Here is a 17,771-nt window from a genome sequence, read left to right as displayed (position 1 = left end):
TTGGCAATTGAAAGTATTACACAGATGGATTTTGAAAACTTCCTTCTCAAACTCTTGTTTTCTCACCTTTTTTTTTCTAACAGACTATATCACATAGGTAAGTACTACATCCTGTAAGCTGCAATACAGCATAGGCACAAATTTATAGGTTTAGTTTTCTATCATATTTTCTTTTTGCTTTCACAGATTAGGGAACAGTAGGGCTCATCCATCCTAGAAGTGTGTGCTTTCGGTATTCTTATGACTTGCTTACCAACCTAGAGATAAAGAATGTAATTCCAACAGCTTTTAAGCATGTCACAACTACACCACAGCTTCTTCATTTGATAAGTCTCTCTTCCAGTACATACTTTTTCTTCTTTTTTCTTCTTTTAAACTGATACCATTGTGTATCATTATTACAGTTATCAAAATATGGCCTAGCAATGATGGCCTCCTAAAATGCTATTGCAAGAAAATGACCTGAGGAGACTGGATCTATTTGACAAGGAAGTCTTCCAGTTTCTACATGCATGTTGCTAACAACAAAATGCTGGTGAATAGGGTTGGCAAGAAAACAAGAATTCCATGTCCTCCAGTAATGTGAGGTTTGAAATTTGTTTTTCCTGTGTTTCCTTTTATCCATCTCCAAATAAAGGAGATGCAGCAACTGCTTGCTGCTGCTAATGTCTTAACATGGAACTCATGGGACCCATCTCTTGGAAAGACTGGATACATAGCATACATGTATGTGGTTTTGGGCTAGTGTGCACATGGGACCAGAAGGATATATAAGTTAGGCCATGGAGTATATGTCTAGTGAGGACAGAATTCAGTCTATGTAAGAGAAATGCTGGTTTTTGTTCTGGAGTAACAGTATTGCCATCTGTGTTTCATCGGAAACTTGGCTAACTTCTCAGATTAAGAGAATGCCTTTAGAAGAACTCTTTATACTACCTTAAGAATGATGTGGTTTACTTGCAATAACAACCAAATATTGTTATGATACTCTGCTTTCCTGCAAATCTCTAACTTCAAGAAATACGTAGAAGCATCTAGTTGAAGAAAGAGAGCAAGAATGTCTTTACCACCTACTGCTCAGAAAGAACATTTGCATTACATTTACAGAATCACAGTTTCCACAATGCAATCACTAGGAATAGGATGTAATTGTTTCATTTAATTCATCAATTTGTCTTCCAGACAGGAGCTCTTAAAAACCTGCATTGCTAAAATGTTGATGGAAATCCACAAACTTTAAATCTGTTCTTTCACAGACAAAGTTTGAATACCAGATGAGTCTCGAACCTGTAAAGCAAACATGCTGTTCGCCACTAAAACAGGACACCTGCAAAGTTCTTAAGAATGAGCCTTGTGGTGCACGCTTTGGGACTGCAATTGCTGCAGTGAAGGATCTGAACCTTGATGGATATAATGACATTGTAATAGGTTCTCCCTTAGAGGATGATCATCGGGGAGCTGTTTATATTTATCATGGCCGTGGCAACACAATCAGTGAAAAATATTCACAGGTATGAAATCAAACTGTAGAGATTGGCAGCTGCTGTAACACAAATCCTGTTTTTCCATGCCTTCTCAACACAGTGCAAACTGTGACTTGAACAGTCATAACACCTTTTTTGAAAAGCTCTGTACTTTTAAACTTTCATTGATTTAAGTGAATTTCACTCTAATATGTTAGAAGATATATTGGTTTGTTTTTATTAGAAACCTTCAGAAATGTTCTGTACAGGCAGAAAAGTAAATATTTTGCAATTCTTAAAATTTACAGTGGTTTTATCACCATAGTAACTGTTGTAAGGGTCTTGTAATGAAAATGTAACGTATTTTAAGAGTCTAAAAGCCATCAAACTGCCAACAAATGCATCTTGAATGTTCTTATAAAATCTCTCAATATACACTGCATAAACCTCTTAATGCTTTTCACAGCGTATTGCATCAGGTGGAGATGGGGAAAAAGTTAAATTTTTTGGCCAGTCTGTGCATGGAGAAATGGATTTAAACGATGATGGACTGATTGATGTTACCATTGGAGGCCTTGGTGGCGCTGCCCTCTTCTGGTACGGATGCTCACAGCAGCTGTCAGGCCAGAAAATAACCGTTTGTGTTGGGCTGTGTAACTTGCACTACTGTTTGGACTGTGATGAGGGTACTGGTTTCATCTCATGTTTTGACACTGGCTGTGAATCTTCGTCTTTTCATGTGTCTCTGGAGGAGCAAGTATAAAACTTAATGGATAACAGTAATAAATACAAGAATGTTTTAGAAATCTTGTTAGCCTGGTATGACCTGTTCTACTTGGCCATATTCAAAATAGAAACTGATTCTACTTGTAGGACTAAGTAAAAACATAATAAAACCCTAAGTTTTTTTCTTTTTCATACTATATTGCATATTATCTTATCAGCAAAGTCAAGGACAGGTTCAAAGACTTGGGAGTATTGGCTGACAAGAAGCTCAACATGACCCAGCAATGTGTACTTGCAGCCCAGAAAACCAACCATGTGCTGGGCTGCATCAAAAGGAGCATGACCAGCAGGTCAAGGGAGGTAATTCTCCCCCTCTACTCTGCTCTCCTGATGCAGGAGATAAGAAAATAGAAAGCTATTTTGCCAGCTAAATTTTCTGCTGGTTTAGCACCCTGTCATCTCAAGAGCAAAAAGCAAAGTGTATAGAGTGTATAGTTAATTACTTGTCTAGACCATCATATATGTCTATTTTAATATTGAATGTTTAATATTTTGCAAGTTCATCCTCAACATAAAAAAAAGTTGCTGCTATTATTTCCAAAGCACTTTCTCTGTGGTTTTTTTCAAGGTCTCGTGATGTGGCTGAAGTAAATGTTTCCATGCAATTTACACCCAAAAGCATCAATATTCAACAACAAAATTGTCAGATAAATAAAAGAAAAACAATATGCATAAATGCCACAATTTGTTTTAAGACCAGACTAAAGTCAAAGGAATATACATTTGAATCCAGTAAGTAGATAAGTGCTGAGCTTGGAATCTTTATGCTATAAAACTGCTGTGCTTGCTTTTGTTTATTTCTGCAAAAATGGAATGCAACCTCTTCTAAATTCACCATTCAAAGTGCATTTAAGATATGTTAGGAAAAAAGGAATGTGTGAAGGCAAACTGGGGCATAATATTGATCTCAACTTCCTTTGCAGGTCTGCAGTATTGGATTACTCTTGACTCACAAAGACAAATATCTCGAAGCTTGTTCACAGAAAGCCATGAGAGGAAAATGCAAAAAAATATAACTATCAAAGGGTCAGAGTGTATTAAACATAACTTCTACATGTTGGCAAGTAAATCATTTAAAGTGTTTTTCTCATGTTGACATTATATTAACCCAAATATATTCTATTAATTGTAAATTGGGTAACAAAATCTGCAGCCAGAATTCATCTCAAGAAGAGTACGGAAAATTTGTTTACTACTTAGGATTTATATGTTTTTATATGTATAGAGATATAAACTGTTTACCTAAATGTACAATCTGTTTACCTTTGCCTCTTTCTTTGTGTCTGTCTTAACAAAGAGCATAACACACCTAGTGGAACCAATCAGCTGTCATGGTTAGTAGTTTAGATGCATTCAAAACCCAGCAGGAGCATGTGAGGTGGAAGTCTAATTTGCATATTGGTGCAATTCCTCCTACTGCAATATAGTAGAAAAACATGCAAATTACATTTGGGATAGAGAATACTTACTCACTGCAAAACAGAAATGTAATTAACTGTGAGTATGAAATTGCCTAGATTGTAAGTAATGTGCAGAGTGAATGGACATGTACCCACATTTAAAATGTTTAGTGACTTCACAGTTGTATCATAATTCAAAACAAACAATAAATGATGCCCAGAATTTGCTTGAATATACAATATACCTATTAACACCAGGCCTCAATTGACTTAACAGAAGATGATACTGCTGCTGTTTGTCTTAGTGATCCTTTAAGCGCAACTAAAAGAGGAAAGTCTCAGAGGAGGTTGTTCTGAGACACCTTTAAATGTAACTGTGTTGGATATGCTCAGGCTATGTGACATTTTTATGATGAGATGAGATACACAAAAATATTAATGGTTATTTAAAAGGATTGGCTTGCACATTAAATGCTTTATCATCGATTGCAAGCATTTGAATGTTTCTCTAGCAAGGATGGAAGACTGAAAAATATACTATCTCAGCATTGTTTGGGATTTTTAACCTCCTTAGATATTAAAGTGCGTGTCCATAACTGCAATTTTGTTTTCTTTATATTCTAGGATAAGCCTGACTTTCAGGACTCTGTAAAGGTTTTGCTGGAGTTCAATTTTTCTGATCCGGAGAGTGGACCTGTTCTTGATAGCAACCTGCCAAGCTCGATATCTGAATATGTAAGTCAACAAGACTGTATTAATAACCAAAGTTTTTAAGGTAAAATTCATAGCCCATACAAAATCTGAAAGTACTGCCTACAAACTGGCTAAAGAGGGAGGGTCCTTGAGCTTGTCCAGAAGATGTTTCCTCTAAATGAGTCTTCAGGGGTGAAGAGATTGATTCAGTGTGCTTGGGAACCAGCCCAGGGTTTTAAAGCATCCAGAGTTAACTGAAGATAGAAGAAAGTACAAGCAATTTTATTATATATTTTTAATTATTTTATTTTTTTTTTATGTAGATAGAGCAGAGGAATGCTAGTCACATACTTTGATGGTGTTTGACATCATTCATGCTTCTGCTATTGCCACTTTTTCTAGTTTAGATGAATTACTTAGAACAAAATAGGTAGAAAGCTTACATTTTATCTGTGCATTTTACAGCATATTGGCATAATTAACTGATTAATATCAGGGAAGATGTGGTTGTCAAACAGAAGACCTTATATCAAATTAGATAATGAATTAAAATGCAAATATTTAATTTTAATAATAAATGTAATAAAATTGAGAATAAAAATACTATTGTTGCAGATTCCTTTCACAAAAGATTGTGGAGCCAAAAATAAATGCATTTCAGATCTTGTTCTGAATGTAAAAGCAAGCATAGCTGGAGACAGGTAACTACACTGGGTTTATTGTATCCCTTGATATCTGTATAAAATTTCTCTCTAAATTACAAATTCTCTAGTTAATAAGATAATGCTGTGGCATAATTTCCAAATCAGAAACAATATAGTCTGGATACTGAAAGAAGTTCCTTTTTATCAAAACAGATTCAAAAATTAAGGCGTCCAACATTCTTACTTTATTTTACAGCTCTTCTCCATTCATTGTAAAGTCACGCAATGATAAGTTCACCATCCAGCTCTCTGTGAAGAACAAAAAAGACAGTGCCTATAATACCAGAGTTTTGGTTCAGTATTCTCCAAATATTATTTTTGCTGGCATCGAGGTAGGAATTTTTCACATTATCACATTTATCATAACCTATATTGCTGGAGAGATCTGAGGAAGCCTTTTTATTACACCCAAATTCCACTGCTCATCAGTTGTTTGGAAGAATGCTGTCCTTGCTTATCTTTCAAAAAGAGTGTATTTTTTTTGATCTGAATGGACTTTTGCCTCATCTCTGCTAACTACAGACACAAGTTTCACAATTCCACTTAGACTGTAAGTGCCTGCATCTTAGATGAATGTCAGCACCATGAACCATCTGCAGAGCCAGAAATGCATTTTTTACTCGTCAGTACAACTCCTGAGCCCCTAGAATTCTTGCATGTGCATAGAAAAAGCTATGTCTTGGTAGGGCAGCATAGAGTGATGTCTGCCTCATCCCTATTTCAGGCAGCATTTCCAAAGTATTTCATTTCTGCCTGCCTCAGTTACGCTACCCATTCACCTCATTGCACATAGGAAGTGTTAAGAGAAGTTAGTTTTTCTATCAACAATCCTGATGTTGCACATTAGGAGAAGTCAGGGATCCATAGCACCATTGCTGACCCTGTTGCAATAACTTACAGAGTAAGAATGTCACTTTTATAGCCAAGTTAGAAACACATTTACAAAATTACTTGTAAAAACTATACTAATACATATGTTGATCTGCTAGACCCTATGACTAATTTGAATGGTGTCCAGTTTGCATGTAACTGCTAATGTTCCTAACAATTTCACTGGAAGGAAATAATGGCTACTAATTTATGTAGATGTCTATAGGTGGAAATTGTTTTCCAGAAGTTGCAGCTTCCTATTCTCATTCCAGTTCAATTATGGCTCTGACTTCTTAAGATCTGACGATGAAAAGTGTCAATGGTATATATGTTCAACAGGCCCTTGATGCCTAGTGAAGATTTAAAAGGAGTCTGCACAAGACCATGGTTTCACTTTCTTTTTTTCTTTAGGATATACAGAAAGATAGCTGTGAATCTAATCACAACATCACCTGTAAAGTGGGATATCCATTTCTAAAAACTGCAGAAGAGGTAAAAAGTCCCCCTGCATTCTCCTTAATCAGTGTTGTTACAAGGCCAGGGCAGTCCCTATTAATTCTGAATTTCCTTTCTCTTGTGTTCACTCCAAAACCTATCCAGGTATATTTCCTAATCTACTGTTGACATGAACTGCAGAGATAGGAAAATATCAAATCTGGCCAGAAGGGTCTGTCTCTGAGTATACAGAATATTGTTTAGGATGTGCTGACAAGATACTAGATACTGTGGCTTTCAACAGGTTGGAGCCTATGACTTTTAGTTACTCTGTATGTAAAACTTACTTGGTTGAAAAGACAGTAAGCTGGTATGTGGAAATGCTAAACAGGATCTGCCACAGCCAGGTATCAAGAATTCACCTCTGCTTAGTGGCAAGTGAGAGGCCTTTCCAGCAAGCAGTCCACTTAAGATCAAGCTCCAGCTTGAACAGCTCCAGCAATAAGTCTGTATCTTCTGCTGGAAGAGAGAGGGAGCTTTAGCTAAACTAAGCCTTTGAAAATATGCATCTAAGCCTCACTTACATAGTTCTGGTATTGAACTGGGAAAGATCAAATTGCATGCAAATGAGACCAACTGTCTTTTCTGGCAGTTCCTTGTCTATTCCTCTGGCACATGAGGTCTGTGTTGCAGATGCAAAACAGCAGGAGACTTGTCCTCTTACATTGCCTTCTGCATACACTTCCAGCTTGTGTTTTGGACTTGTAGGAATTTTAGTCAGCTGTTAACTTCTTTGCAGCCAAATAGGCATAATATCCAAGGCCCACACCCACAATGCTCCATTCCCAGCTTTACTGGATTTTTCACATTTTCCTTTCATGCTTTGTTGGTTAGTTTATCTGTAGCTATAGATCCCGAAATTTAGAAAAGTTATATTCTTATTTGCATTCAGAAATCAATCAATATCTGATTTACTGTTAAGCTTCCCTAATAAATTCTTTTTTAAAGCCTCTCCTGGCTCTTTTTGCTGTTTTTTAAATGTGAAGAAATATCTAAGACAACATTTCTCTGGGTCACTTTGTAGGAAAGATTTGTTAATATTAAAGAAAAAATAAAAGTCTGAGCAGAAAAAATCAATACAGTAACAAATAGTAAAGCTTTTGCTTCATATAAAATTATCCTCAAGCATCAGGGTACGAAGGACATGTTTAGGACAGTGTCCCCAGATTTTGTGTACTTTCAAGTTGTGGTAGATTTGCCCTAGTTATAATGAATAGGGAATTTTTGTGAGACCTAGTAGTCATTTATTTGCATTGTAAACATTTCTGCTTGGTATTTTTGGTGTTTAACTATGTATTAATTGAGATTCCAGTAGCCTTCTATAGAAAGTTCATCTTCACTCTAATTGCCAGGTGCTGAAACTTTGTTTCTTCCTCATTAGAGAAAAAAAAAAAAAAAAAAAGAATTTTTTTGATGAATTGCTTGTAAGACCAGTTAGTTTCTATTAAGAATTATTTAGCTATGGATTTCTGATACACTATAGAATAAGTTTTACTGAGGCTTCTTAGTTCTAAAAATTTGAGGCTTATATTTAATAAGTGATAATTCTTAGATTTTCTTCTTGTCTGGGACAAATTAAAAAATGTGGATTCCTTTATAGAAAACTTAAAATGTGAATATGGATTCTATAGATAAAAGTAGCAAAAATTTGCCCATTTTTCATCAGCTCAAACCATATCAGTGTGCTTTTTTTTTTCTCTTCTTTTAAAATTGTATTGTAATGTATTTCTCTAAACAGATTTCTTTCAAAATATCATTCCAATTCAATGCGTCGTATCTCCTGGAAAATGCTACCATTCATGTATATGCAACAAGGTTAGTTGCAGTCCTTACTTGTTTACCTCCTGATTTTTATTTATTTTTTTTTTCTTAGAAAACTCTACAGCTTTGTATTTTCTTTGTCAAACAAGGGTGACTTTTCTGAACTCAGAAGTAGTTAAACAATCTGTAGAGCTAGCACCTTTACAGAAGTACTTAGTAGAGCAATGGAGTAAGTGGACTAAATAAGTAGCGGTTTGTCTCTAGAGCCTGAGAGTCACAAATAAGGCATCATTTCCAGTATGTTTACCTTCAGAAAAGGTTTATTCTCTTAAAAAAATACTACCTATTTTAGCATGAATCACAGTTCATGCTAAACAAAAAGATCTGGCCTTCAAAGAGCAAGAGCATTGAAGAAGTTGATTGTGATAAAGGAATGCACTTGCCCTCGGTGTTTATTTTCCCTGAAAAATCCAGGTATGGTGTTAGAGTAGTGGCCCTTACTTGATCCATTTTCATTCAATCAGCTGCTGTCTGTAATTTTAACAAAGATTCATTTCTGAGCTGGGGCTGGTGCAGGATTTAACTTTTCAGTTACTGGAAATATTATTTTGAATTTATTTTTAGGAGATACTAATTAACTGGAAAGGAGTAGTGTGGTTTTATACCTAGAGATGTAGGTATTTGTTTCTTAAGATCCCTTCCCACTCAGTAGTCATTTTGTGTCAGCATAGTCTGATCTCAGTAGTATATGTTGGTTTTTTTTAGTGACAGTGAAGAACCACCTGAGACCTTGAGTGACAACAGAGGACACGTAACAATTCCTGTAAAATACGAAGTAGGATTAATATTTGTAAGGTATGCTTCTGTGTGCTTTATTTGCTAGCACAGTAAATAGCAGATGTTCAAAGAGAATATAGGATTTTTTTGTTGTTGAGCTGTGCTGACTATCTACAGATAACATCTTCTAGTCTCTTGAACAGAAAGCACAGGCTACATTGGAAAGAGCAGTTACATGAAATAATGGAGCAGTTACTGTCCCTATCTTGCTGTATCTCCATTTTATCTATGTAGATTTGATCTGCTGTTCGTAAGTACAACAGCAGCTTTTGTTGATTCTTGTACTTTGCCCTCTTCATTCAAAGGCCTTTCGGGTACATAAGAAAGCTAAGACTTCCAACTTCCTGATGGCCATGAGTTCATGTCACTATAATATTGCATGGTGTGGTGTTTGATTTCTAGCTTCAAAAATTACCCTTAATTTTATATTCTCAGGAGCTTGTTTTTTATCAATACAGACATAAACTTTAATGCCCATCTTGTAATACACTTTATTTTCAGAAATATCTTGAATTCAGTTAAATTCCATCCCAGAAAAACATTAAAAATATTATCAGTAGACTACATTGCATGGTGCACGAGTGTAAATAATTAAGCCAAATTAATTTTGGACGCATTTCATGGTTCAAATCTAGACTTCTTTTGTCCTGTAGGAATAAGGTTGAATTCAGAAACTGGTTTTGTTCTCTTTTTATTTGGTTCTGTCTTTCATAGGACCCCGCCTATTTCACATGGCAATACTCAGGATAAGGCATTACACAGCTAGAATAAGAACAGGAAAATCAGACGCTGTATATTCTTAGGAACAATATTGCTTATTTTGTAGTTTTATCTGAACACAACATTTAAATGTGCATAATAAAGAGTGAATACTATTAAAAAAATAGGTGGGTTAAACTCCAGTGGAAGTATCAGTGAATTGCAAGAGTAGTCCTGGAGGGTTCATGAAATATTGAAAATACCTATATTATTAACTGCTGCAGTTTTTATGAAGTTTGTGTGCTTACTGGGCTTTTTTGGTTGTGTTGTTTGTTTCTTTTTTAACCCACAGTGTTTTCAAAGAGCACCATGTTATAATTGCAGCAAATGATACTGTCCCTACTGCTATTAACACAACAGAGCAGATTGGAGATGAAGTTACTTTACATTATAGGGTAAGAAACCATTAAAACTGTTAAAATTGGTTTGCAATGCTTAATGTGATAGCCTGTTAGTGAAATAGAAGCTATGTAGTACATTAAACCTTCTACACGGGTGTTTTGTGTTTAACACCTTTTTTCTTTTTCTTGCTTTGGAATAAGGTGAGTCAAAGGTTTTCAGAGTGGTCCATCCCTGTAGAGTAGTTCTAGTGGGGTTTAGAGATGCCACCCTCATCAGGGGAAAGACAACATGCCCTGGTAAATGAGAACTTGACCTATGTTCATTGTAGTTTAGAAAAGGTATTTTCAAAATCCAGTCAGGTTTGAAAAAGGCAAATGCCATGCTCCAAGCATGTTGTCTTCCCAATGGAATGACTAAATCACTTCTAAAACTAAAATCACTTCTGAGAGATACTTAATGGATTGGAAGCCCAGCCTCAAGTTGACATAGGACTGAATTTAGCTATCTTGAGAGCTGCCAGCAGCTCATCACAAATGATGTCAGAAGAAAAAGGTTAAACAGCTTCTTCAATCTTTATTGAGCTCGTCCACTTCAAAGACAGGATCACCAGTTACCCTGCCTACAATTTCACCTAAGAGTTTTCTCCACACTTGGCCGCAGCAGCCTGTTCAAAAGGAGCAACAGCCTACAGATATATCCCATGATCTTCTCAGGGAAAACAGGGCAGAGGAGCAGGAGGGCAGGAGGGCTGCTGTCTAAGCACACCTGAGGAGTAACCAGCAGTAACCTTCACTGGTACAGTGACTCCTCTCCCGTCTTAAAAGCATTTTGTGTCTTTATTAAAAATTAAAATTAAATTTCTTTAGATAGAAATCACAGATGATAAAGAGGATTCAGTAAACAAGATAACAAGAAGGAATTTATGTCAAAATTGCCTTTCATCCTGTTCATTTGCTTTCCTTCAATAGCACATTTTATTACAATGGCCACAGAAGAATACTTTCGCTAATTCACAGCAGGCTGTTCTCAGGGAAAAGAGTTCATCACACCACATTTTGCACAACTGACTGTGGGAATGTAAGAAAAAAAAAAAAAGGGTAATCACAAAAGGAAAGAAAAACACAGGAAAGGAAAAAAAATCACAAACACCATCAAAATGAGGAAAGTACTAATCAAAACCTTTTTTTCTTTTTATAGATCGAAAAAGGTGAACATTTTCCAATGCCAAACCTCACACTGCAGATCTTATTTCCCAATATAACTGCAGCCAAGAACACTCTTCTCTACCTTACTGGATTGTCACATTCCCAAGTAAGCTAGGAATTTATATTTTTATAATTAATTTAAATTTGAATTTTTTCTTGTAAGGAACTGCAAAATGCAAACATTTGAGGTTATGCCTTGCTTCAAGGTAGATACAGCTTTTAGTCTAAAAGCAAGATGGTGGTGTTTTAAAAGTATGTACAGATACATGTAAGACAACTTTCTTTAAAAGGGACAAGCAATTTTAAATGGTGTTGAACAATAACTGTACTATAGCAAGGTTAATGCGATACATTGCCAAGTGATGAAATGTTCAGACTGAGATAAGAGCTACAGGAGTTTCTTTCTTAGTTTTGCCTACTGAGCCTCAGATTATCTCTATTGCCATCAGTGGTTATTGCTTATTGCTGCTGTGTACATCTAGAGCTCAATCTCCTGTTCAGTCCTCTTCTTTCTGTTACTGAAATTAGCCTTCCTGCACGTCTGCTCTCCAGCACTAGCAGTCCTCTGTCTTCTTCCTTCTTTGGGGCACTGAGACATCTTGAATGGGATGGTAGGTCATGTCTTTCAAATGCTCTTCACTGCAGCCCTTATTTGAGTTTTTCCATTTCACTCCTCCAGAGCAACTGAAGGAGATCCCAATTCCAGCAAGTCACATGATTTCAGATCTGTATATATTAAAGCTATATTAGAGCTATATGAGTAACTGGATGGCTGAAGAACCCAAATATCACTAAGTGATGTCCTAAACCTCTTTTTTTTTTTAATCTTTCCCTCAGAGATACACACAGGCATGTGCCTCTCTCCAAATATTTAATTTAGTTTTGAGATGTTGCACCACTGAAAATTAAATCACACGATCTAAATGAAAATTTAAGCTTTGTTTTAAAACAAAAAAATCCTCCGACCCTCCAATCCCCCACCCCCTATTCACGTTTAGAATACAAAAAATTGCGTCTGTTCTTAAATTCCTTCTCCCATTAGTTTCGTTGCTACGCAATTACCATGTTTGACCCACGTTTGCACACAAACTCAACAAATCTGTGCTTTTCGTGTGGGTATAATTCATCTACCACTAGCTACCATAGTGATAGTAGTTTGCCAAAGTGCTCTGCAGGGGTTTGCAATCCTCTTCATGCTAGCAATCTGAAATGATGACCTGACTGAGAAAACAAATTCCCCTATTCCAAAGACACCAAAGGATTTCCCAGCTGCCTTTGAAGGAGCCATGGAGGTCTAGTAGCACCCAGCACCTGTTCCACCTCCATGGAGGCTCCTGAATCTTGCACTTAACCTGCCTGTCTGCTTGCTAAGGCAGAACCTCTGTGGATTCCCATGCAAAAGATTTTAGCCTTTTTAATACCCAACTCTTGCTGGTTCATGTAGCGGTTGTCTTGCAGGAAGCTCTTGTTTGCTTCTACATACGTCTAGGTGGCTGGGTAGAGTTTAGATTAAATTATCTCATAAAAAGCTCTTTTGTTGTTTGAATAATGATACTTCAGTGCCTGAACCATCTGAATTTCCTATTTTGCACTCTTGCAATATGCAGAGTTATTACATTTAGCAGTTTGTAAATATTATTGATATTTTTAAATATTATTAATGTTGGCTTGCTTCCAGAATATTTTTTATAATAGACTGTACACTCAGACAATAAGAAAAATATTTGTATTTCTGCTGACAGAATGCCATCTGCCAAGCTAGTTACCCTGTAGATCCCTTAAAGATCAGCACTGGAAAGTCATTTGTGGTGCGAAAAATAAAAGAACCTACAAAGGATACAATTATGGTAAGCCTACATATAGAATACATATTCATCCCAGATATTAACCTAGATCTTGGAGATGATTACTTCTGCAATAAATACAGAAAAGCTTCTCTCAAACTATATACTATGGAAACATTTTGTCTTAATAACCTAAAAAGCTATCTTTATGCAGACTAGCTATAGATTTTAGTTGGCTACAAAACTGTATGTGAAACTGAATTGTTTTGTGCTTTTTTTTAATTTAGTGAATGTGTAAACAGCAGTAGCACATTTGACAGCTAAGTAGATCTTGACCTTCTATATTCCCACTGTAATTAGTAAATAGTAATATCTTAAAAGCTTCTCATCTCCCTTGCAATTTTTTTAGACATCCAGTTGAAAATATTTTCAAATGCTAGCACTCTGATCTGACAGATTTTCTATGCAACTGGTAGAAGTATAATTGATGATCCCATCTGGAAAGGATTAGCCTCTCACATTTAAATGGGAGAGTTGCAAACTAATTTTGCTGCCATAATTGCGTTGGCATGTCAGGGGGAAACCATCATACTACCTCCTTAGCATAGAGGTACAAGTTGAATTTCTTATATAAAAGAAACCATGCCATGGGAAGAATATTTTGCCAGATTATCATAGTTCTTTACAGTGGTGGTAAAAGTCTAGGCTATGCAAATGTTTCCAAGTGTTGCCTTCCAAGCTAGCAAATAAAAGTACTGAAATTTTCACTCACATATCCTGCCCTGCTTGAAAGATTCGTGTGTAACATGTTTTGAAAGGATCAAGAAACACTGCAGAGAAGCCACAGGTGCATTGGCAGAAAAACACTGGCTGTTACAAGTTATGCCTCCTTTAGGAGTTCTGCTGATGCCTTTTGCTGTGTACATACAATAACAAAGCTTTCTCGCTCTGCTGAGTGTATTCCACCACAGCGTGAATATCTCAACTCAATTTATATACTGCAGTGTCATTTTTACATAAAAAATCCCAGTAATTAATATCAGGTTAGTATTGGTGTCACAGCAAGTCTATGATCTGTATATATTCTTTTCTGTGAGGGTGGTGAGGCATTGGTACAGGTTGGCCAGAGAAGCTGTGGCTGCCCCATCCGTGACAGTGCTCAAGGCCAGGTTGGATGAGGCTTTGAGCAACCTGCTCTAGTGGAAAGTGTCCCTGCCAGTGGCATGGGGTTGGAATGAGATGATCTCGAAGGTCCCTTCTAACCCAAACCATTCTATGATATATAGTAGTTTACATATTTTTGGTTTAGTAATGTGAAAAGTCTCTTCCTATTAATTCTTGCTGGTGCCTTTTAAACAGGACTGTGATACACATAGCTGTGCATCTATTAATTGTGCCCTGGTCCCATCTGACATTTATCAAGTGAATGTTTCATTAAGAGTATGGAAACCTACCATCATAAAAGTAAGTAAATCCCATTTGTATTCAGAATACTCATGGGTTTAAGAAACCTAAGTCAATGTTTCTAATGTCTATTAAAATTATACATTTCATTTTCTTAAGTCTCCACAGTCCCCTAGTATTTGAAATCATTTCTCTTGCTATTTCAATATTTCCTCAAATCTGAGGTACCTGTATTTTATTATCCTTAAAGTAAGTACTTAGAATCTAGCAAGAATTTCAAAACATGGCAAGAAGGCACCCCTTACTTATTCTGTATTAATGGTCCTTTTTCTAATAACTACTTATGCATCCACAAATTTTCATTCAGCAGATATAAGGAGGAGTATATAGAAGAATATAATTTTAAAATAATTTCTAATCTGGGAAGATTTCTCAAATCTACAAATAATTTTTTGATCAAAAGGAGTAGAGGAGAGAGAGCGCACCCCAGAGCACACCTCAGTACTGTCTTGATGGTTACAACAGTAACCAGGCTGTGGTCCATTTTGCTCAGTGATACTGAGTTCCTGGTTTGTGTCTTTTTCTCCAGAAAATAACAGGACAGGAGGGGAGATACAGCACAACTTTTCTAAAGCCTGAATCTGCCCCTGTGGCCAAAGTAGTATTCCGGGATTAATTAGTATTTATTTGAAATCTCTGTGATCTACTCTTTCAAATCTTCACCATTGTCTTGTAAACATGGTGTAATTGCTGAAGGTGACACACATAAGGAGCTTCACTGGCTTTCACATTTTTCAGCATATCCCAAAATATAGCATAAAGTTTTGCTTTCACTCTTCTCTTTTCTATTTCAAAATACCTAATTATAAACCATAGCTATTTCTCACTTCTTCCAGGCAAGTATTCACAGCTTAACCCTTGTTGCGAAAGCATTACTTAGGAGTGAGAACTCATCACTGATTTTGAGAAATGACCATCAAAAACTAGAGGTAAAAACATGATAATTCATGGGTTTACTTTACATTGCTACTGAACCGTTCATTTTCATTCATTACTAATGAACTGATTGTTACCTTTTTTATTGTATTATCCCACTCGGAATAAAAGCGTTTTCATATTACAGTAGAAATGTCAGAATTAGTTAGATAATGATACTAAAATCCCATTACCCATCAATATACGTGGGTGAGAAGTACTGTCTGAAGTATTTCTGCCTGCTGCAGTATAAATGCTTCCTGCATCTATGTAAATTAGAAGCAATTTAAATTCTTTTAAGTAATCAATAGGATTTTAGAAGTTGTCCTGGGTCATTTAAGAGTGATCGTACTTTGTACATTTTATTTTCTTTAATATTTGTTTATTTGTTATTTCTTTCTACTTCAGCACCCAGGTTATCTATTTGAAACAGGATCTTTTATTTTCTGGAAGTTCCCTATCATTTTCTTAGATACAAAAGCATTATAGTAGTGGTATCAGGTATAAAAAGAAGCATCTTTAATTTTGTCAGAGTTGTTATTTATCCTTTAATACTTGTTATTCCAAAACATTTATAGTGGTTAACGTGTTGCTTTTCTGCAATAATTTATACATGCAGCAGCTTATTTACTAAAACATACATTTTTAAGCAAAAGACTTATTATGTTAATACCCCAAAATTTAGAGCAAAGTAATAGTGTGAATTACATCTTGTGCAAAATATTTTCAAAAATACAGATATCACAGGTCAACTGTTTAGCTGATATTGTATTCGAGTATTTCTTTTAAGCAATAGATTAAAATTCAATACAGGAGTGCAACATAGCTGAGAGGCTTGTAGGTCATGACACTTGATATAGAAGGAAAAGTTATTCAAGGCTTATATTCTGAACAATTTGCAGACCATGATTAAGATTTCCAAAGAGCTCCCACCAGGTGCAGTCCCCTTATGGGTTATCCTCCTGAGTATTTTTGCTGGACTCCTGATTCTTGCACTGCTTATATTTGCGTTGTGGAAGGTAAGCTGCATGTTCTTGTCTTCATGGAAATAAAAAAAATATACTTAAATTTTCTGTTTACAGAAACCACTTGAAACCTGTATTGCCAGTATGTTATAAAAAAAACCTAAAAACATATTTTAGTATGATTAAGGATTTATTAAGGGCGGTTTTTATTAGCTTTGGCTGTGGCCTTCGATAACCAGGTTTTTACTTTGTGCAAGAGATGCTAGGCCTGCGGTGTAAGTATTGCCACAAGTGGGCACTCCAAGCTAAACATTTAGCATAAGAAGGTTACAGTTTACAAACTTCAAGGTGCATAATCTCTTGAAAAATTTGACAAGTATAAAATAAAGTATTATTTATTCAAATGAGTATCAAATATTATTAAGCATTTTAGCCTTTGACATTGTGTGAGCATAACAATGGTTCAGCAATCACTCCCTGTATATTAACTGTTTCCTTTTTGTCTGCTTTTGCTACATGTCACTTTAGTTTTTCCATTCCAGGAAAAGCAATGCTTTAGTTCAGTGACAAAATATTAAATGACTTTTTAACTGTACTGAAAGTATTAATATAGTATTAAGAGTCAGCACGTTAATGCTACCAATACGGGTTGTATGCTTGAGCATTTCTTAGTGACTTCTTTTTTCTTTTCTTCAGGCTGGATTTTTCAAGAGACCACTAAAGAAGAAAATGGAGAAATGAATTAAAAACAAAAAAAGCAGAAAGTTTTGCTCAGGTCTGCCTCTAAAATGTTACTGTAAAATTATAAACTTAGATGCAGTGGTCAAAGTTTTCTACACTCTAAACAAGAAGCAGAACGAAGCAAATCAAGCATACATATGCAAAGGAATGACACGAAGAAAGAATAAACACCCTTATGGCATTTTGTGATACTCAAGGACATGCTTTAAGTGTTACTCATTTTTGGAGAGTAACTGAGTTCAAAGATTCTAACATTTTTTAATATGAAAAATGCATAATCATATTTTTATATACCAATGTATATAGAATCATATTTCACTCCAAATTATGCAAAAAATCAGCTTTTATGTAGCAACCTCAGTCTTCTTTATCAACTTATGATTTTCAAACGGAAAAAACATAATTTTCCAAATTTTCTCCTTATCAGTTCTGTGAAAGCAGACTGTTATTTCAAGAAGCCAAACTTAGCAACTTTGAGAATGCACCAAATACTGCAGGGTAACTGATGTAATAACAGTTGAGAAGATAGAAGCACATGCAGAATTTTGGGTGAAAATTACTGAAATAGGTTGGCTTTCTTTTTCTGC

General features: G+C 35.7%; 1 protein-coding gene across 1 annotated transcript in view; it reads left to right on the top strand.

The window, feature by feature from the left end:
- The window catches only part of ITGA1 (integrin, alpha 1), a 39,799-nt gene extending 22,615 nt beyond the window's left edge, over positions 1-17,184 (top strand). Inside the window, exons 14-30 of the mRNA XM_010011209.1 lie at positions 1,257-1,511; positions 1,930-2,060; positions 2,818-2,981; positions 3,173-3,309; positions 4,274-4,384; positions 4,958-5,043; positions 5,243-5,378; positions 6,328-6,408; positions 8,150-8,226; positions 8,938-9,027; positions 10,061-10,163; positions 11,308-11,421; positions 13,058-13,162; positions 14,459-14,563; positions 15,400-15,492; positions 16,381-16,497; positions 17,140-17,184. Coding sequence (XP_010009511.1) covers positions 1,257-1,511; positions 1,930-2,060; positions 2,818-2,981; positions 3,173-3,309; positions 4,274-4,384; positions 4,958-5,043; positions 5,243-5,378; positions 6,328-6,408; positions 8,150-8,226; positions 8,938-9,027; positions 10,061-10,163; positions 11,308-11,421; positions 13,058-13,162; positions 14,459-14,563; positions 15,400-15,492; positions 16,381-16,497; positions 17,140-17,184 — 1,950 coding nt within the window. The remainder of the gene's footprint in view (positions 1-1,256; positions 1,512-1,929; positions 2,061-2,817; positions 2,982-3,172; positions 3,310-4,273; positions 4,385-4,957; positions 5,044-5,242; positions 5,379-6,327; positions 6,409-8,149; positions 8,227-8,937; positions 9,028-10,060; positions 10,164-11,307; positions 11,422-13,057; positions 13,163-14,458; positions 14,564-15,399; positions 15,493-16,380; positions 16,498-17,139) is intronic.
- The last annotated feature ends 587 nt before the right edge of the window (positions 17,185-17,771 follow it).

The sequence above is a fragment of the Nestor notabilis genome, unplaced genomic scaffold, assembly GCF_000696875.1.
Source record: "Nestor notabilis isolate BGI_N333 unplaced genomic scaffold, ASM69687v1 scaffold12733, whole genome shotgun sequence".
NCBI classification, from domain to species: Eukaryota; Metazoa; Chordata; class Aves; order Psittaciformes; family Psittacidae; genus Nestor; species Nestor notabilis.
Note: the sequence above shows the minus strand (reverse complement) of the source record. Positions and strands in the feature narration are given on the sequence as shown.